We start from the raw sequence: 21886 nt of genomic DNA on the forward strand, positions 1-21886 counted from the left end.
CAAGCAAAATCAGAACTTTGAAGATGGTCATAGAAAGATATTGGAGATTAGTCTTCTACACGACTTTAAATTCCTGTGGTCTTCAAAGCAACAGAGAGATCAGCAGAAGGTACTGCTGTCACTGCTGTTTTAGTTCTGGAAAACTTTTTCTGAAAAACCAAATCACCGAATGAGGGGGGAAAAGTTTTGCTGATTAATATGTATGCAAATTTGTGAGGAAGACCAATACCTTACAATCTTGGCTTAGTAAATGGTATCTTCCAAACTCTGCTAATTGTGCTAATTGGGCTTCAAGGTCAACATACTCAAGACTGAATCCAAATTTCATCACTTATGATCTATATATCCTTGAATTATTTAACTTACCTAAACTTGGGTTTGTGTTTGTGCGTGTGCTAAGCCACTTCAGTCGTGTCAAACTTTTTGAGACCCTATGGACTATAGCCTGCCAAGGCTCCTCTGTCCATGGGGATTCTCCAGGCAAGAACACTGGAGTGGGTTGCCATGCCCTCCTCCAGGAATCTTTCCAACTCAGGGATCGAACACTCATCCCTTTCGTCTCCTGCATTGGCAGGTGGGTTCTTTACCACTAGCACCACTTGGGAAGCCCCAAACTTGAGTTTCCTCATCTGTAAAGTGGGAATAATCCTGCTTACATCGTAACTTTCTAAATGGTAAATCAGAAAACATATGTAAAGAGCTTAAAACCATGCCTGGCATAGGGATAAGTGCTTAATAAATGGTAACTGCTATTGCTTGCTTTAATGTTATCATCATTATCTTTACACTAGCATTTTAAATAAGACTTTCATTAGAAATATCATGTGCCCAAGGGGAAAAATTTATCTTTGGGCAAAGGCTTCTGGCCTCTGATTCCGTAATACAGGTCTCTGCAGATACTGTGGTTTCACAGGGACTAAGTGGGACTCAAGGAATTCTTGGCTATACATCTGGAATCAGATGACCATCTTTCCTTGCACACTTGTTTGATGCCAATGTGGAGGCCTGGCTTCATTTTCCCTAAATTTGTGCTGACATATAACCAAAAGGGCAAACAGGACTGAGAATAAGATCACCTGCAATATAATATTTATGACAACATATGCAGTTATGTGAACAGATGAGTCTTCACAAAAATCCTGTGAGATGGCCATTGCTACTTCATTTTTACAGCTAAAGAGATATGATTCAAAGAGGAAAAGTGATTTGCTCAAGGTTCCATCAAGCAATAGTTGTTTTTTCTTTTTTTCCAATAATATTGTGCTTTTGTATAAAAACAAATTTTCCATGGTTAAGGTGAGAGTGAGGGTTAGCTGATACTTTTTCACTCCTTTGATTGACAAGGTTCATGCTCTTCATCTGAATACCCAGAGAATGTGGCTCTCTAAAACAACATGGCATGAAAATCCAAAACCCCCAAATAATGTAATTATCCCTCATTTGGAGGGAGCTCAATGAACAAACCCACGTTTAGAACCTTTAATGGTGCTAAAGGTTTAATTCTGAATGCTCAAAAACATGAAACTCAAAGTGACCTATTTACTTTTCATAAATGAGAAAGGTTACTATACTGTGCAAACACTATAAAAAACATCAAGGTATAGAGAAAAGAAAAGGGGTTTCCAGTGCTTGACAGGTATTCATGGATTTTAGGAGCAAGGGGGCAGACCTCTGCTCATCCTCCTTCCAGCAGTCTCCCTTTAGCCTCAGCATGGTGCTTTTTAGTATTTTTCCACTGGAGATAAGTAAATTAGAATTATCTGGAGTCTGCTGAGAATAATGGCAAAAACCAGACAACCCAACAAGTCTGGTCCATCAATGTCTGGATGAGCTAATTACTTTCTGGAATGACAGGGGGTAGTTGAGGCAGGAAAAAAAGTACATCAGATTATAATATTAATGCCAAGTACTATTTTTTTTACTCAAATAAAACAGGATGATGGCAGCCTGTCAAATAGCACTAAGTAATATAATTCTATAATAATTATTAGATGGACACCTGGAAATGAAAATTTTATCATTATATGTAATGTTAACACCAGCCCACATTTAATAATACTTCAAAAAGTAAGTATATCTCTTAAATTATAATGGTTACACATTAAGTGGTCTATCTTACATGCCATAGGAAAATATTATCAAAAATTTGAGTCAAGGCATTTAAAAATACAACATATATGCATCTTACATTCTATTTATATTAATAAATAGGTACTAAAATACTTTCAGATAGTCAGATCCAATGAAAGTGACTTTGGCATGGAATTCATAAGTATTGTGGTACTTAGCTAGGAAACAAAATAAGGCAATGTAATTTTGACGTTAGTGAGAGTTGATCTTCAGTGACAGCTCTTTAGACATGAGGAGTAATGCATTGCATGTGGGTGCATGGATGTTAGCCTATCACGCACTTAGGAGTAGCTTTATTATATGGAGTAGCACTTAGGCTTCACTTGGGAAACTACCTCTCCTGTGTCTCATTGGGTCTCCTGTGTCTCATTGGCTTATATACAAAACTAAAGAGGATTGTAGTTTGCAAAGAAGAGTCACAGTGATTAATTGGTTCAAGGATTGTATGTGATGTACCTCAAACAAAATCCAGAAAAGCTCTATTTGCACGGGCATTGCTCTGCTTGTAGAATATAAGTTCAGAGCTTCCCACCACTTGACAAGAACATTTCTGAGAATAAAACACACAAAAGAAAGATGAAGCAGAAGACAGAGACAGTCTGGGGATGAAGTCTGAACATCTGAATTAAACCGATCCTGAAGTTTAGAATATCCCTCGATTCTCAGTTATATGAGCAGATGAACCCTCCTACCCTCAACATACACACACATACACACACACACATTTACACTTTCATTTTTTTTTTGCATAAACCCATTTCATTTGGATTTCTATCATTTGAAAACAAAAGAGCCCCAACTGATAAATAACATACATGTTATGAAAATGTCTCACACACTATAGATGTCCAAGTCAATATGTACCTATTAAATCTAAATCACCAATTTCTTTCAACTACAAAACTCTTTTGCTTAGAGAAGGCTTATCATACCCAGGGGCTCCCCTGGTGTCACAAGGGTAAAGAATCCGCCTGCAAAGCATGAGCCACGGGTTTGATCCCTGGGTTGGGAAGATCCTCTGGAGAAGGAAATGGCAACCCACTCCAGTATTCTTGCCTGGAGAATTCCATAGACAGGAGCCTGGCGGACTACAACCATGGGGTTGCAAAGAATTGGACATGACTAAGTGACTGACCAACAAGAATCATGCCCACAGTCTGTGAAGACAGAAGGCTTCAGAGCCCACGCAGTCCTGGTAGCAGTGATTCCTGGGGTCCTATTTTCCACGATGTGAACAATCCCTAGTATAATCCTAGAATACTGAGGTATTCACAGAAATCTGAGTGAACTATCCCCTTCCTCCGAAGGCTATCTGATTACTAGCAATTAGCATCAGGCCTCTGAAGCCCATCTAGGGGATCAGAGTAGAGTCTACAGCAGAGTTTTCCCAAGTGGTGTCACCCAGAGCACTAATTCCAATGTTCCTAAGGATCTCCATAGAAAAAATGTTCGTATATCATACAGTCAAATGAATTACAAAGACTTTTGTTTTATTTCACTACAGGACTTCTCAGAGCATTAATACCAGCAGGCCTTGTGAGTTTTCAAGAGAGGCCAAAATAGGCAATATTTGACCTTTCCTTTAATCTTAGGGTTATGTGAAATGCACTTTGGAAAGTGCCATATTATAATACTCTGTGATTTCAGAGTATTATAGTACTCTGAAATGCCTAAGTAGTATAAGAGAATTTACTCAGCATGGAATAGTGTCAAGGGGAAAGGCAGTCATACAGTTCAGAGAGTACAGGATTTGGAATTATCAAAACCTGGATTCAAATTTGGTTCTCTGTTAGCTCTCCATGAACAGAGACAACCATACTACTGCTCTGAGCCACTTACAATGTCAGGTTGTGTAAAATGAGAAGCATATTACCTATCTCATCTAGCTGTTTGAAACCTTAAAGCAGGGAGCACTTATTCTAATATGTATAACTCAGACCCTCAATTAGACAGATACGTGTTTGCACCCCACTTTAAACACTTAGTAGAATATTAAAGAAATATATATGTGTAACTGAATCACTGTGCTGTACACCAGAAATTAACACAACATTGTAAATCAAGGATACCACAAAACTTTTTTAAAAAAGTGAAACTGAGACACAGCTACGTGACCATGACAAATACCTAATCTAGCCATGTCTCAAGTTCACTTTTTGTAAAATTGAGTACGATGTTAATTACCTACTAGGAGGTATTAAATGATGATTAAATGAAATAATGCATATACAGTAGTTACTGCAGTCCTTGTTATTTGAATTGCAATACCCAAAACTGGTCTTGTAAGTTGAACAATATCAAGTTACCTTTTGTAGGTTAAAAACTATTGTATTGTATATTAGGAATTCATATTGAGTAGATTGCAAAGGCAGGCAATAATAGCTAACTTTTTACAACTTTTTCTTTTTCTAACATATAAAATGACCATAAAATGAGGTGAAGAAAGCAATGAGGGAAGTGCATAGAATTTGGTACGGGAGTACCAAGGAGAGGATTGGGGGGTGCTTAATAAAGGGTAGCTGTTATTATCTATGTACAAACTGAGCACACAGTTGGGCTTAAGCCATGCTTTATGAGTTAATTAATGAGCTTCTGCAAATTACTCCCAATTGTTTATCGCTAGGAGGATTCAGATATATCTAACTATAAAACACACACACACACACACACACAAAACCAAACACACAAATATGTTCAAAGTAAAGTACTCCACTGAGCACAGAATTACAATTTTGTTATAGCTTTTCCCCTTATGTAACAATATAACAATCTTCTCTTCTAAAAGAATGCCTGATTTAAACGTGTAATGAATTTGGATCATGGTAGAAGAACAACTGCCTCTTGGTTCCTCCACGTTATATCACCATCATAGAGATAAGACATTGTACAACAAAAATTTATTCCCAGTCATTGGTCCTACACTCCAAGCCGTCGTTTCTGTGGTTTGCATTCTGAATGTGGACACTGGCAAGCTGGTTCACTGTAATACTGCTTTCCATTTTGATAGAACATAGTGACATATCCTGGGAAAATCTCACTTCCCTTCTAGCTAAAAGCTCCCACCAGCATACCACAGGTATTTGGGGTTAGAAAATAAGTGGGTATGGGACCAGCAATTACAGAAGGAAAAGGAATATAATCAGATCCTGGTGTGCAGATTGTTTTTTTAGCTTGCAAATTCTCTCTTTCCGGTGTTTCAACTTTCAAAGGCTTATAGTAGTTTAAAGGCAATCCTCTTATAAGTGTACAAATTGTAATGATTATAGGAACAAGTTGTAATTGTTTCTAGCAAGTTTTTAAGAGTCTTTGATGTTATGATTAGTGTTTTATATGTTAATATATTGATAGGGGTGCTTATTTGCTTGTTCCCTTGTATGCTTTCATGGTTTCTAGGTTCAATGTGCAAACACATCTTTGATCTCAGTAGGTCTATTTGGTTAAAAAAGAAAGCGAAAAGAAATTAAACATGAGAAGCACAAGGTTTTGCAGTATTTACGAAGAAGCGAGATTAGGGATTTCACTCTCCAAGCAAGGAGCTTGGGCCCAGAACTTGAATATGGAGGAAAGTGCAGCAAACCACATCACACACGCAGAGGGGCCTGAGTCTGGGGGAGCCCGTCCCACGACGTGTGTCAGGGAGCGGCGGTTCCTTTATAGCCTGGGTGTAGCTGTGTGACGCAGTCTAGGCTGATGCCACACTGAGCAAATCAAAGGCAAAGCTCTGCAAGCCATCGCTTCCTCTCTCCCATTTGCCTCCTGCCCTTCAGAAATCACCATGGGGAGGAATTCTCAGTCTTTGCAATGGCTTCCTTTTCAGCTCTGCTCTCATTCTGTGTGATTTCAAGAGACACAGAATTCAGTGCCTCCTGGAGCACGCACCTTGACACCCTGACACGGACTGCTACATTTCAAAAGGAATTTACTTTTTGATGGATAATGCCTCAGAGAGGAATCTGAGATCTCATCAAACCTGCTATCAATAAAAGTAACGGCGAGGAAGGTACTAGTCAAGACACTCAAATCCGTGGTGAGGTGAACGTGCATGGTGCCAAGTACAGGCCTAACACCTTTTGTTTTATGCTGAACAGGGGGAAAAAAACAGAAACAATCGGTAGTCTTTGCTGAAAATACAGGTTAGGGAGAGGCACAAGGGAAAAAGGAGGAGAGAGGATCCCATTTTACTTTGTACTCCCCTTCCAGCTCATTGGTGCTGTTCTGCAATGCTCAGGTTTCAATACCTCCAAAGCGTGAGCGAAAGGCTCTAGCAGTTACCTTTGCTGTACACAATGCAGTTGTTTTTGTTGTCTTCCACTCCTTGCCAAGTCACATCCAGCAGCCACTTGGGACCAGCAGTCAGCACCATCGGGACCTGAGCCTTTGTCTTCTGTAGAAAGAATGATAACAAACAGATGCCATTTGCTTTCGTTGATTACAAACTTGAATAATAACAATACTAATCATTTTATTTTCCCAAATAACTAAATCTCCCAAACCATAATCCAAGTCCTATTCCCCCGTCTCATGATATCTTTTTTAAGACGACAGAAGCTGTAAAGCTTTACTGCTTTCACTAATCTGAATGGTAGAATTATTATCAAGATTTTTTTTTTTCCCTAAATGATACTGGATCAGATCTCTAAGATTAGACAGATCTCTTGCGGCTCTGAATTATAAAGAGAATGCAGATGACTTTCATTGCAAAGAGCAGAGTGTTTAGAAGTGAACTTTAGACACATTGTACTTTATTATCAACAGGATCTCACTATTTCCTGAAACAGACAGGAAAGAATTTAAAGAATCAGGATCCATTTCAAAGCTCTATCCTGAGCAACATTTATATTAGAGTAGGAATTTATTCTGAATGAATAATGAAATCCACCGAGCACCCTTGTCTAAGTATGGATATGCAGCCTGACTGAAACTGAAATAATATTAATGCTAATGACTCACTATACACTGTCTCCAAAAAGACTATAAAAGAGGAACTGGGAATAAATTCAGATGCAGAGCAACTAAAGCATGACAATTCCTTGCTCTGAGAAGCACAGAAGCAGGGAGGCATGTGCTCTAGTTCTAACAAAATAGTTTCAGTGTACATTTTAAAAATAAGGTTCATCATTTTAGGCTGTTTGGTACCCAAATTATTTGTCTTTATGTTAACATGGCAGGAAATCAACCAGGGAGGAAATAAGTAAGTCTGAGCAAAACTAGTGTTTCCGGATGAGTCAGAGTGAACCGGCTCTGTGAATTCAGATGTTTATCATTCACCTGCCCATGTTCTGTATATTAACTATCATAAAACCACAACACAGAGTACAATACAAGGGTCTCAAGGTAATTTTTGAACTAAATTTTCACCTAGATATGATCCTGCCGAAGACACCTCCGCCCATTTGGGGATTTGCTAACGTGTCACAAATTTCCCAAATTGGCATTAGGAAGTATTCACTGGAGGAGTTCTACATAATCTAGCCATTTCAAATCTCTCAGGAGTCCAGAGACCTCATTTCACTGGCCAAATGACAACAATGATAGTGCATATATTACAGATTTATTGATACTGCAAAGACATATTAAAAGCTATGCATCAAATCAATGCTAACCCATTTTTGACATATCAATTATATTGTAAAAGGTAAAACTACCATAAAATATACTTAATGGAAAAATCAACCATGGTGGACAAACTTAAAAATAACTCTAAAAATATTTCAAATATTAAAACAGGAGGTGGCAAGCTGGACCAACCCTAAGAAATACTAGTATACTGATTTTTCAGAGTCAAGTTAGTATGTTAGTCACTCAGTCACGTCCAACTCTTTGCAACCCCATGGACTGTAGCCCACCAGGCTCCTCTGTCTGTGGAACTCTCCAGGCAAGAATACTGGAGTGGGTTGCCATTCCCTTCTCCAGAGGATCTTCCCAACCCAGGGATTGAACCTGGGTCTCCTGTATTACAGGAAGATTCTTAACAATCTGAGCCACCAGGGAAGCCCTTTTATAGCCATACTTTAATTCATTTTGAAATCTTTAATTTTCAACTATCTATCTCAATATTTGGAAAGTAAAACCATGTGAAACAGTTATCTGAAAGCCCCATGGGAAGAAAGCAATTTCATATTACAACTTTTTAAAACAATCTAGGAAAAGGGTTATCAAGTTATCCCTCTGGTTATTAGTCTAAGTGATGATCTTGTTTTTCCATTTTCAAAATATAATTTGAGAATAAGTAAGCTTCTTCAAGGGTTTTCTTGGTAGCTCCGCTGGTAAAGAATCTGCCTGCCACGCAGGAGACTCTGGTTCTACTAGGTCTGGAAGATCTGCTGCAGAAGGAATAGGCTACCCACTCCAGTATTCTTGGGCTTCCCTGGTGGCTCAGCTGGTAAAGAATCTGCCTGCAATGCAGGAGACCTGGGTTAAGTCCCTGGGTTGGGAAGATCCCCTGGAGAAGGGAATGGCTACCCACTCCAGCATCCTGGCCTGGAGAATTCCATGGACTGTATTCTATGGGGTAGCAAAGAGTCGGACACAATTGAATGATTTTCTTTTTTCAAGCTTCTTCAATCTGAAATGGTAGTGACTGATAAACAATTAAATAATAGGTCTCAACTGTGTATATTTCAGCTCCTTGTACTACTAGAGAAGCAGGAAAGTCTATAGATCAGGGTCAGCAGGTCTCCAAATCATAAGCAGAACAAGTCACAAGAGAGACTCTACCATTTCCCTAAACCTGCCCATGGGGTATTTAGTGGTGTTATTTGTAACTTCTTCTCTCTTCTGATCTTAAATAACAGACTTCGACAATAGGCACCTGGTTCATTTATACTGTAGTCTCTTATTCCATGAGACAGACATGCATTTTAAATGATTTAATCTTTGTATGCCATAGTTCTTAAGGCCACATGCATTTTGACACAGTAAATCAGTTTTTATAATTTTCCATAGATAATATGAAAACTAAATATTGATCACAAATTCTTGAGGGGATCTTTTGCTGTAAAGTAAATCAACTGATCTGCCAATATCACAGTCTTTCATTCATTTCACAAAGGAACCTACTGATTCAGTCTTGTGCTTGGTGCTAGGAATACGAGCGGGGCTTTTTCAGTGAAGGATATAGGTATATTAAAGCAAGTTTACTGTAAGGCAGAAAGTATCAGGGAGGGGGTGCAAAGTCATGTGTAAACTGTTTTGGGGTCAATGAAGGGCAAGCATCCTGTCCTGTGGACTCTTGGGACAGGATCTTGAAGTGTCGTGCTCATGCTCAGCTGTGCCCAGATCTTTGCAACCTCATGGACTGTAGCCCACCAGGCTCCTCTGAGCAAGAACATTGGAGTGGGCTGCCATTTGTTACTCCAGGGGATCTCCCTGACCCAGGCATCAAACCTGTGTCTCCTGTATTGCATGCGAATTCTCTTGCTAAGCCATCAGGGAAGTTCCCTCTTGAAGGGCAGATAGGAAGAATTTGCCTTTGCTGGTAATGGCCCTGGACAAAGTCTGAGCAGTGTATAAGAGTGGTAGGTACAGGAAATAGTGACTAGTTCTGGGGTTCTTTGGTTTCAGTTCTTATATAAAGTCTTTATAGCTGTTCTTCATATACAGAAAGCCCTAGGTAACAGTAGGGTTTCCCTGGTGGCACAGTGGTGAATAATCCACCTGCCAATGCAGGAGACACAAGAGGCGTGGGTTCAATCCCTGGGTCGGGAAGATCCCCTGGAATAGGAAATGGCAACCCACTCCATTATTCTTGTCTGGGAAAACCCAGGGACAGAGGAGCCTGGTGGGCTACAGTCCTTGGGTCGTAAAGAGTTGGACACCACTGAGCGCAGCGTTCACAGGAAATAGCTTCCTGTCACCACTGGAATCATCATTGATACTATCATTATCACTATTGATAAGCCAAAGAACCATAACAGCATATGTGTCTAGAAAAGCAGGTTAGAAACAGATCTTGAAGGACCTTTTCATAGCAAAACTTTTTTTTGTGCCTAAAACTCTCAGCAGAAGGAAGACAGTAAAGATGTTTTAAGCAGGAAGAATAAGGTTACTACTGTTGCTGCTACTTGGGCAAAACCTCCTACTTACAGTCCTCACATACATTGTCAGATAAAGATATTGCACCTCAAAGATTAAATAATTTCCTTTAGGTTGAAGATGAAGCCCATATTTATATTTAGCTCTGTTTCCAAACACTACTGCTCCGAGGGTGACCAACTGTCGGATTTTCCTAAGACTGAAGGGTTTCCCAGGATGCTGAACTTTTAGTGCAAGTCCTGGGCAAACTCAGATGACCTGTCCATCCCTGCAGCTCCTAGTCCAAAACAGTATTAATGGTTCACATCCATGAAACACTTGCTAAATACTTCTCCTGAATTATCTTATTTGATTTTTACAACTCCGGAAGTTAGGTATTAACCTTTTCTCCATTTTTTTTTCTACATAAGAAAATTAAGATTTAGAGGATTTGACTTTGTGGCACAAATACGTATAGTTATTTGATATCTATTCTTAATGGCAAGTTAGGCATTGCATCTTTTAAAACGTTGGCAAACCTTTATTATGCCTGGGCTCAGGAAGAAGCTGACATTTCAAGAACTGAATTGAAAGGAAAACAATTTATTTGACTCCAAATCAATAAGGCAAAAGCAAAAATGTAGGAAAGAAACACTGTGAAAGCTATACTCAAGCTGTAAAGAATAAGTAGATAAAATACATCTCAAGGGACCAGTTATTACAGTTTTGAGGAGGCAAGTCAATTTCTTTCTGAAGAAGTCAACTTTTGTAGAGATTGACTGCCTCCAAAGAAGATTACCAAGTGTGAGAAGGAAGGTGTTAGTCAGGATTATATGAAATCTACACTCTAGCAAAATCCATGAATAGAAAATAACAATAATATCCACATTGATCATTAGGTTTACTTTCCTGTATCTCTACCATAAGGATTCATACAAGTCTAGAATGTTAAGGGCCAGAATCAACTTTAAAATTCAGTGAGTTTAATTCCATAATTTCACAAATGAATAAAGTGAAACCAAAATGTTTATCTAGCATCCTATAGAGGTGGGATACAATTGGTACAACATGTTGGCAAAAGAGAATGGATGTAAAATGTATGGTAGGGCCCAAAACATGAACACCCTGATCTCTTGGAACATGTGAATATGTTATTTTACTTGGCAAAATGGATTTGAAGAATATGCTTAAGACTTAGAGTTATGATATGGTGACAGGACCCTAGATTACCCACATGGACCCAATCTAAGCACAAGTTTCTAAAAGTAGAAGGGAAAGGCAAAACAGTAGTCAAAGAAATTTGACATGAAAAGGATTCCACCTGCCTCTCGCCCTTTGAAGAGGGTGTACTGCAGCGATGAACTGCATGTGTTGGGGTCTAGAAACTGGGAACGGGCCTCAATTGAAGGAAGGGAGGAAAAGAGGGATTTCAGTTCTGTGGCCTTAGGGAACTAAATCTGCCAACAACCTCAACAAGCAGGAAAGAGATTCTTCCCTAGAACCTCTAGAAAGGAATGCATCCTGCTGACAAATTGATTTTAGTTTGGTGATACCCCTACTGGATTTCTGATGTATGCATGCATGCTAAGTGCTCCAGTCATGTCTGACTCTTGGACTATAGCCAAAACTTTGCAACCCAATGGACCATGGCCTGCCAGGCTCCTCTGTCCACAGGATTTTCCAGGCAAGAATATGAAGTGGGTTGTCATTTCCTTCTGCAGGGCAATCTTCCTGACCCAGGGTTCAAACCTATGTCTTTATGTTTCCTGCAATGGCAGGTGGGTTCTTTACCATTAGCACCATCTGGGTAGAACTTTAATATAGTACCTATGTGTTTTAAGTCCCCAAGTTTTTGACTATTTGTCTTGGCAGCAAAAGAAAACTAATACAAAAAACATTCAAATGTACTGACTTACAGTTTAAAAAATAATTTCCTTATCAAATGCACTCAAAAGTGTGAAAGAACTCTTAGTTGGAAAAATACCAAACATACATTGTTATTCCACAATCATCAGATATATTTAATATTTTTCCCTTAAAGTATGAAGAATACAGTGGCAACCAACATTTTTTGTTTCTATAACTGGGTATTTAAAACATTTTATGATTCACTATTAACTTTATAGTTGACATGTGACAGAAAGGACATTACTGTCCTTGCATTGAGATGATCTAGGCTATAATCCTGATATGGCTATTGGCAGACTCTGGGACCAGAAAATCAGTTAAACATCCTGAATTTCAGGATAAGTATCTGTAAAATGGGGATAACGATTTCTACCTCAAAAGTTGTCTTATCAAGTGACCACTATGGTGCTTTATACACCACAGATACAGTGCAGACTTGTACTGACTACCTACATGAATAAATAAATTAAAATGTGCAAAGAGTGCTTCCAGAATTCCTATTTCTCAGACACTGGTAATGTTTATAGGGATTAGGACAGAAGTCAAGACAAAAGCTATGATCCAATTTAAAGATGGTGGTAGTCACTATTGCTATTGATTAATTATTTCCATCTCTCTATTTTGCAGGTCTCTTTTAAATTTAGGTATAGGAATATATGACTTCACTCCACCAATGAAATTGAGTAAGCAGTGATTCAAGTCCCTTTTACAAAGGAGCTATAAGACCAATGGACTCACCATCATGCCTTGCCTCTGTTGAAGCGACTGTCAAGCATGTAAAGAAGGAAGACCTCCTAACCACAGAGGCCATGTAATATGAGAAAGAAACTTCAAAAAAATGTATTTGGCCCTGCTAGGTCTTAGTTGTGGCACCAGCATCCTCCTTGCAGCACACAGGATCTAATTCCCTGCGCAGGGGTTGAATCTGGGTCCCCTGCACTGGGAGCACAGAATCTGAACCAGTGGACCAAAAGGAAAGTCCCAGGGAACTTTTTTCATGCAAAAAAAAAAAAAAAAAAACTATTGCAATATTAGGGCTGCTTGCAACCTCAGCAAAACCTAGCTCATCCTCATTTATACACAGGTTTTCTTCATTTTTTTTTTTTTTCTGTATTGAAATAACCCATGGGGTTTTACAGGTTACAGTTTGTACTTTATATCCAGGCAGTCTCTTTTGGTGACCAATATAAGATATAATGGGAACCTGAATTTCAGTTAAGCTGGAATGTTTTAAAAAGAAAAAGAAATAGTGTGTGCTTCTGAGGCTCTGCTTTGTAAGTTTAAGAAAAATCTGCACTCCTGGACACTGTTGAACCCAGAGTTTCATACTTAGACAGTCTACAACTAGACAAACTTGACAAGGACAAAACGGGTCAGAAGTGTCATTTCTTAGGAATAATTAGAATCATCTAATGTGGATAAAAGAGGTCAAACTAGCATCCACTTCTCACTAACCTTTGGAGTTACTGGACCGACAAAGGAGGTAGCCTTCAATAAATGTTTATACTCAAGCCAAAAGGTTAATGGAGATAAAAGTAGGCAGTCCAAAGGTAAAGAATAGAGGATAATTCTAACCCAAGAAACTGGTGACATAATGCTGTCTTAGGGATTCCAAATTTTGCTGAAAATAATTGCTTAAGATTTCCAAACTCAGGCTTACAAAGAGCTAGAAGTCTTAGGAAAATTTGACCCGTGAGAAGAGACTGACATTACAGTCTTAAAAAACAACCCACCCAGAAGTGGCATTTGATGGAAAATTTGGCCTCCACTGACTTTAGCTGGGAAATATAAAAAAGCTCACTAGAAAATCTCAAACTAATGCCATGAGATACACTTTCATGCTGCTGAAAATTTTCCCAATGTGTTATTTCCATAACTTGGTAATAGGTGAAAAGCACTGGGCCTGTTTGACAACATTCATAGCTATTTCAACAATTCATAGCTGTTTCTATTCTCTCAGCTTTAAAAACATATTTGATATTAGGTATTGGAGAACTTCCAAATTACTGTAGACATTAGATACATATAACTGGTACCAGAAGAACACATATACATATGTACACACACACACACAGATATAAATATTCCTAGCCCTTAGGAATGAGATGCCACCATCACTGCCAACCTCTCCCAGTTGAATTACTCTCTACATCTAAATGAAAAAAAAAAATGATACTGCATGTGATTTGACCTTGTACTACCACAGGGAAAATTTTACACAGTAAAAGTTTCGGTTAATGTATCCAAGCAGTTCTCCACACTGGAATTCAATTCAAATTCAATCTGACAATCATGAAAACATTGTACCCCTCTCCTTTTAACTGTGTGAAGTCTCTAGTGGCAGTGAGCTAAAAATTCCCTTCACCAGCAGCCGAGTCTACAGAGGCATAATAACTTAAAATGTTGGACTACCTGGAGAGGGGAGAAATGTCAAGTGATAACTGAAAGCCCTCCACAATTGTATTCTCAGTAATTCTGGTCATGGTATATAGCCTCAACATTACTGATTTGACCAGAACTATAAAACTTTAGGATGATGATTTCCAGCTAATGAACTGCTTTTTACTAAATATCCTTTAAAAAGTTATACAGGACACCTCATGAATGTTTGAACTTGATGCTACCGAGGTAAAAAATTTGTTTTTTCTTTCAGAAAATAAGAGTATCACTTTAAACTACACAAACAGGATCATAGTACCTCATGTGGTCCCAAAAGGTCAAGTTACTTGCATGACGATATAGAACCAGCTCAGAGAAGGCAATGGCACCCCACTCCAGTACTCTTGCTTGGAAAGTCCCATGGACAGAGGAGCCTGGTGGGCTGCAGTCCATGGGATCTCGAATAGTCGGACATGACTGAGCGACTTCACTTTCACTTTTCACGTTCATGCATTGGAGAAGGAAATGGCAACCCACTCCAGTGTTCTTGCCTGGAGAATCCCAGGGACGGGGGAGCCTGGTGGGCTGCTGTCTATGGGGTCGCACAGAGTCGGACACGACTGGAGCGACTTAGCAGCAGCAGCAGCATAGAACCAGCTTCTCAGCTGTAACACCTGAATATTCTTCATGACCAGAATACTGGACTGGGTTGCCATGCCCTCCTCCAGGGGATCATGCCAATCCAGGGATCTGGGCATCCATTAAGATAATATGTTTCCATTTAAAATAAATTATAGGTTTCCATTTAAAATAGAATAAAATGGTCACTGTGGTATTGATACATTGGGATGTCCCTTGAATGAGAAAAGCAGTATTCCTTTGGGTGTGTGTGCCTTGTCTGAAAACAAGAAGAGTGTGTGTGTGTGTGTGTGTGTGTGTGGTGTAGAAACAGATTTAGACAAGTTAGTTTAAGAATTTTCAAACTCATATCAAGAATCTCACCTACAGTCATTGCTTAAAAACAAAATAACTTAGTAAAATATTATCCAACTTCCATTGCTTGGAAAAAAAATGCTAGTCACATTTTCAAACTTAAGTTCAAAGAAATTAAGAATATTTTAAAATTTAAAATACATGAAAAGTCTAAAAGGGAAGGACATCAGTACTGTGCTATAATAAGAATCACGACACTATATACCATTAGGCACAGAATGGATTTATGAATGGAAGTCCCAGGAAGGTTTCATTAGAATACTGTTTTTCATGAGCACATTTCTATAAAATATCATTTAAGGATGGCATGAGAGTGAAATTCCAGAGAACTTCAGCTAACAAATGTCTCCAAGTTCACTGTGGTATGTGGGATCGCAAACATGATAAGAGATTTTTCAAAAACAAAATGAGTGTGAAATACAATGATAGAATTCTTGGCTACTATATACATACTCCTTATGTCAAAGACAGTTTTATCTCTATGAACCCAGAATTTAAATAATCATTATCTCTGAGGTATATTTGCTTTTAGGTCTCAAAATGGCTGAACACATTATCTTAATATGAGTCACTGCTTAAATATAGAAATCTTAGTATAAGAAATAATGATCTTTGTGAAAGGGAACACAAACAGTTCCATATATACAGATCATTAAAACAATCTCTTAACTTCCAAATAAAAACAATCATTTTGTTACATTTGAACAATAATATAAAGTCATTGTTTAAGAGTACTCATACTAAAGGTACAGATACTTCATTTTTCAAATGGGAAGAATCTTTAAATGAGTAATAAACATCTACGTTATCCAGATATTTATTATACTTTCATTTTCAAAAAAGAATAGACTCATTTCTCTTTCCCTTTTGCCAACTTCACTCCCACAGTCTCATCTGTTCTCCACATACATTTGGCTCCAAAGAGGAACTACTCCCTCCAAACTGGCAGCCATTAACTTCAACCTTTTATTTTATACGGCTCTGAAAGTCACAGAGTGTTTAAGGAGTGTTGTTTTGCTCCTGGCAGAATTTCTGGGCTTGCACTTGGTGCAATGTGCAGAAGAGTGTGAGCGCAGAAACCTTGGGAAGGGAAAAGTAAGTTGCTCGAGTAGCCCTCCTCACACGAGGCTGTCAGAGAAACCTGCACAGGGCTCAGGGGCCTGGAAAGCAGTGGATCCAGCCCGGTGACCTGAGGCCAATCACTTAACCTCTCCAGTCTCACCCTTCTCCACTGGAAGATGATCTCATAGGTCCTTACAGCTTACAATAATGTCATTATAAGCCTTCCCATTATAGAATTTTTGTCAAGTCTAAACGCAAATCTCGAGTGTGAAGGAGACAATAAAAATGAAAATTCAACATGCTGGGTTTATACTTAAGGAAATGCTACTATTTTTATTGGCAAAGCAATAAATGAAGCGATTCTAATTTACTTTACTTGGGTATTTTAATACCAAAGAAAATGGTGGGGTCAGAGAAAGTGGTGTGGTGGAAATAAAAATGTTTATATAAAGAATCTAGAGAGCAGGAAATAGATCCACAGACAGAGTCAACTGTAGATGGCCTATTTACATTAGAAGGTGGTAATTTCTATTCAGGAGTGTCTTTGTGAGAAGTACCCCAAAGGCATTGAGTGGAAGAGAGAGAAAGCTCTATTCTACACAAAGTCACCCTTAGATACTGAGCTACATGTATTCCTCAGGCTTCAATCCACTGCAATCTTCCAGCCACCTTTTAGACTGTCTCTTTGTTATTACTGTTTTAGACAACCACAAGGCAAAAAACAAACCAACCAACCCAAAGCATTCTTGATACTAATAATATATTTAAAAATTAAAAACAAATATAAAGGTTTCTTTCTCTTCTGGTTACATGTTGTTTTCATGATTGGAACCCTTAGTTTCCTCTATAACCTAAATTATTAACAACTCACCTATGTTTTTAACTTAAAATATATTATACCTGATACTCTGAGATTTGAAAGTCATGGGAAGAGTCTACAGCAAGCCTGGAAGAATAGGATTGAGGAACATTTCCCACTCCAAAGAGAAAAAAATGATGAAATTGTTGAGCTATATACTAAGTGCTGTGATAAATATAGTACCCTTTGGGAAGGCAGATTTTTACGAGACAAGTTATTGAAAGTAGGGTGCAAAAAATTAAAAGCTTGGCAAACTAGTTGGCAGAAGTGTGAAGGTGCCACTGAGTCAAATCAAACAAAGCTTATCTAATCTGTGAGACTCTTTAATAACACAAATATTGTAAACACTTAAAGTATCTATAAAGTAAGACTGGCCATGAGAGTGGTTTTCGTTTTTTTTTTTTTCAAATCAACTGATACAGAAGAACTATACTACTTCACTTTCAGAGAATCAGTCAAGTGCTCACCAGTAGGGGCTGGCCCTCCCTTCTAGAATCAGTGCCTTGATTTCTATGGGGGACAAAGGAGAAAGGAAGTCTAACCAATGAAACAGATTTAGCTGTAACTACAGGCTCCTGACCTAGGGGAGCTTTGTTCAGTATGGAAGTCAATCTGGACACATTTCTCAAACCATGTTCTGTGTAAAAGGAGTCAAAATATAAATAAAAGAATCAATGTGTATAGTTTGAGTACAAATACCAGGATTTAGTTGTGTGTGAATGATATTAAAGCTTGCAACAATTTGGCTTACATTGTTCACATATGTATTTTTGCCACATTAATGATCTAACATTATGTATAAACTCATTCCGATTATTAATAACTGATCAGTATTTAAAACAATCTCCATGTACCATTTCTATTTTGAGAAACTTATTTAGGTTATTCTGCTTTTAAAATAATCACTTTATTAGAAATTAAGTATATTCATTATTCATTCAATAAACTAAACTAGATAAACTAGATTGAAATTAGATATTCAACTAAATATCTACTATATAGAAAATGCCAAGAATAGAGAGATATGAGTTTCATTTCCTCTAGATGCTCACAATGCATAAATATCTAAATGATATACACACAGATTATTTAAATCAATCTTAATAATCAAGCTTATTATAGTTTAAGTGTATGTCTCACACATTTGAAAACTGCAATGCATATCTGATGGTCAATGACCAAACGAAAGCATAACAATAGATGAAAAGTAGTTAATACACACATATTAAGGGATCTTCATGAGAATTAGGATTATACTTCGAAGTTTAAAACACTAAAACTTTCTCCTATATGGGTGGAAAGTCTATCAAATATGCCTTATATTTTTAAACATTGTACCTAAAATGTAATCATAAAGGCTTTTTATATATATATTTAGGGTTAAGCCAGGCACTTCCACTTTTATCAAACATTTTGATATATACTATATACTGTATAGTTTACTATACATACAATTATTATTATTACTGATAAATGAAGTATATCATAAACATATATGAAAAATATATTGAAGACCATTTCAAAACTTGAAATATTTGGTGGGAAAGTAGCCCAGATAAATTATTTATGTATTATTTTAAGTGTATACTCATTAACTGGCTTATCACACTTAAGAGATGGTTTAAAAACCTATACTATGATGTCAGCTGACTGAGTTCAAACTTCATTTACAACAGCAGTAGCTGTACGACCCTAGGCAACTTGCTTAACTCCTGTGTCTCAGTTTCTTCATCTCTAAGTATAATAAAAGTATTTATGTTGTAGGATTATTTTGAAGATAAGATGAGTTAATGTATTAAAAAAGTGTTAGTCACTTAGTCGTGTCTCTTTGTGACCCTATGGACTATAGCCCAATAGGATCCTCTGTCTGTAGGAATCTCCAGGCAAGAATACTGGAGTGGGTTGCCATTCCCTTCTCCAGGAGATCTTCCTGACCCAAGGATTGAACCCAGGTCTCCCGCATTGGAGGCTGATTCTATTCCTTCTGAACTACTAGCGTACAGGCATGTTATTTATTCTATGCGAGAGTTTGCCTAATGTTTCTAATATTGCTAAAGAAAGATATTTCCACAGAAATACAGAATTCCCAGTAAAACAAGAATTTTGGCTGGATGGAAAAGTGACACATTGCCCTAATATATGATATACAGTATTTCATTAGGCATTAACTATGTGTTAAAATTCTAGGTGTTACATTAATTTATAAAATAATTTTCACAACAATTTTATGAGAAAGATATCATTATGCCCATTTTGCATAAGCAAAAACTGAGACTCTAAAATGTTAAACAACTTTTTCAATTTCACATGGTTCAAAATAGCTTTAATCATAAACTGCCTTCTATTTTCCCCTTAGCAAATCTGTAAGAAACTAAATTCTTTCCATGTTATTAGAGCAATAAGAATCTTCTCAGGAATTGTGTTAAATATCAATTCTTCATATCCATGAAAACTAGCTTAAATGATCTTCCATGAGTCAGTGGTTAGCAGTTTCTGTTTTACATTATGCATGATTCCTAGCTTCACTTTGTATAAGCTAATTGCATGGTGCCTCATTAATAATCTTCAGGGGGTTTTGAGCTGTGAAATTTATAGCTCTGTAGTGAATTATTTCTCACATTTGCACAGTTTGGGGTCTTGAAAGTCTAGTTGAGATACTAAATACCAATAGCAGGCATCGAGTAGGTATACGGGGAATAGAATTTAACATAGTCTAGTTAGGATGGAAAAAATACTGAAAAGCGGTAATGCTTTCCAATGTTCTTAATTTTATGACTGCAGATATTTTTATACCTGTAGAAATGATGACAGCTTAGAACGGATTAAAAAATAGCCTCTATACAAATCTCCAATCATAAGCAGAATTCATGATGAGATCCAAGATGTCGTTAGCTAAAATTCACGCAGTTCATCATTGACTGGGCAAGAGCAAATGAAGAGCAGATGCTCTTGGTGCTCAGCTGGTCAAGAGACATAGTAGGGCCTCGTCACAATACTTAACGGTGAGGGATCAGCATGCTATCTGGGCTGCAAGAGATTACCACTGTCCTTCATGCCTGGCAGGTCAGCTTTCTTCTATAGAACCGTTTGGATGCAGTGACTTAAGGAGTTTGAACAGCCTTGTGAAGTCCTGGCTCACTGATGGAGGATTCTCCACCTAAAGAATTAACTCAGTCTGAGTTTAGTTAGCATATTCCTCAGTTTAAATTGGTATTGCTCACAGGTAGAAGGGATCAAAACACAGAGCAGTTTTATTGGCTGGCAAAAGTTCAAGGTCAAGCTGGAAAGTTAAAAAGAAGCCTCAGAGAAAAGCACTGAGTGAAAACACTGTACTGGTGGGAAATGGGGTAGCTCTTTCGATTCAATGGGTCTGAAACCAAAGAATTTGCTTATAATCCAAATATGATTTATGGCATACTCGCGACAATGTTCTTCCACGATGGGATGAGCACAATGAGGAAAAGAAGCCGAACCTTCAGTTTGTATACTTACGAACTTAACAGAGAGGCAGTTAATACAGTGCCCAAAAGGATGACCTCTAGAGTCAAATTGCTTAAATTTAAATCCAACCTTTGCTACTCATCTATGGTGTGATCTTGATCAAGTAGCTCTATTTCTCTGTGCATCAGTTTCCGTATCTGTGAAATGGGAATAATAATACCTCATGGGGCTGTTATGAAAATGAAATAAACTGATACATATAAATCATCTAGACTGGTACTTGACACATACTGTTTGTTTCTAATTATTATGAATGTTGATTTGAGAAAATGGGGAAAATTTAAGAAACAGTTTAACATCTGTAATAAGTCCTGGGTCTATTTAGCTTATTCTATCCAGACAATTGATGCCTTTGAACTGTGGTGTTGGAGAAGACTTTTGAGAGTCCCTTGGACTGCAAGGAGATCCAACCAGTCCATTCTGAAGGAGATCAGCCCTGGGATTTCTTTGGAAGAAATGATGCTAAAGCTGAAACTCCAGTACTTTGGCCACCTCATGCAAAGAGTTGACTCATTGGAAAAGACTCTGATGCTGGGAGGGATTGAGGGCAGGAGGAGAAGGGGACGACAGAGGATGAGATGGCTGGATGGCATCACTGATTCGATGGATGTGTCTGGGTGAACTCCGGGAGTTGGTGATGGACAGGGAGGCCTGGCGTGCTGCAATACATGGGGTAGCAAAGAGTCGGACACGACTGAACAACTGATCTGATCTGATCTGATGAGCCCTTTTCTTCATTTGTAAAGAGAAAGATCAGGGCACCTGAACTTGTAGGGCACCTCTGGCTCTAGAATTCCATATACTCTGAATAGAAGAAAACATGAAACAGATTCATCTAGTGTTACTCAGCCTTTTAAAATCTATGCTCTCCTTTTTTGATGTTAAAAATACATTTATGATCTTCTTTATTATTTAGATATTTAAACAAGCATGGTGGCTATAAATACATCAAAGAGATGATGCATCCCCTAGGAAGGAAGATAGAGTCCCTTCAACAAAAACACATACTTTCATGTGTACACTTTGATGAGGTTACTCTCG

General features: G+C 38.0%; 1 protein-coding gene across 1 annotated transcript in view; it reads right to left on the bottom strand.

Moving 5' to 3' along the window:
* Nucleotides 1-21886, bottom strand: part of ZFPM2 (zinc finger protein, FOG family member 2) — a 524714-nt gene that overhangs the window by 173892 nt on the left and 328936 nt on the right. The window contains exon 5 of the mRNA XM_027561337.1: nt 6403-6514. Within this exon, the coding sequence (XP_027417138.1) occupies nt 6403-6514 (112 nt within the window). The remainder of the gene's footprint in view (nt 1-6402; nt 6515-21886) is intronic.

Source organism: Bos indicus x Bos taurus, chromosome 14 (assembly GCF_003369695.1).
Source record: "Bos indicus x Bos taurus breed Angus x Brahman F1 hybrid chromosome 14, Bos_hybrid_MaternalHap_v2.0, whole genome shotgun sequence".
NCBI lineage: Eukaryota > Metazoa > Chordata > Mammalia > Artiodactyla > Bovidae > Bos > Bos indicus x Bos taurus.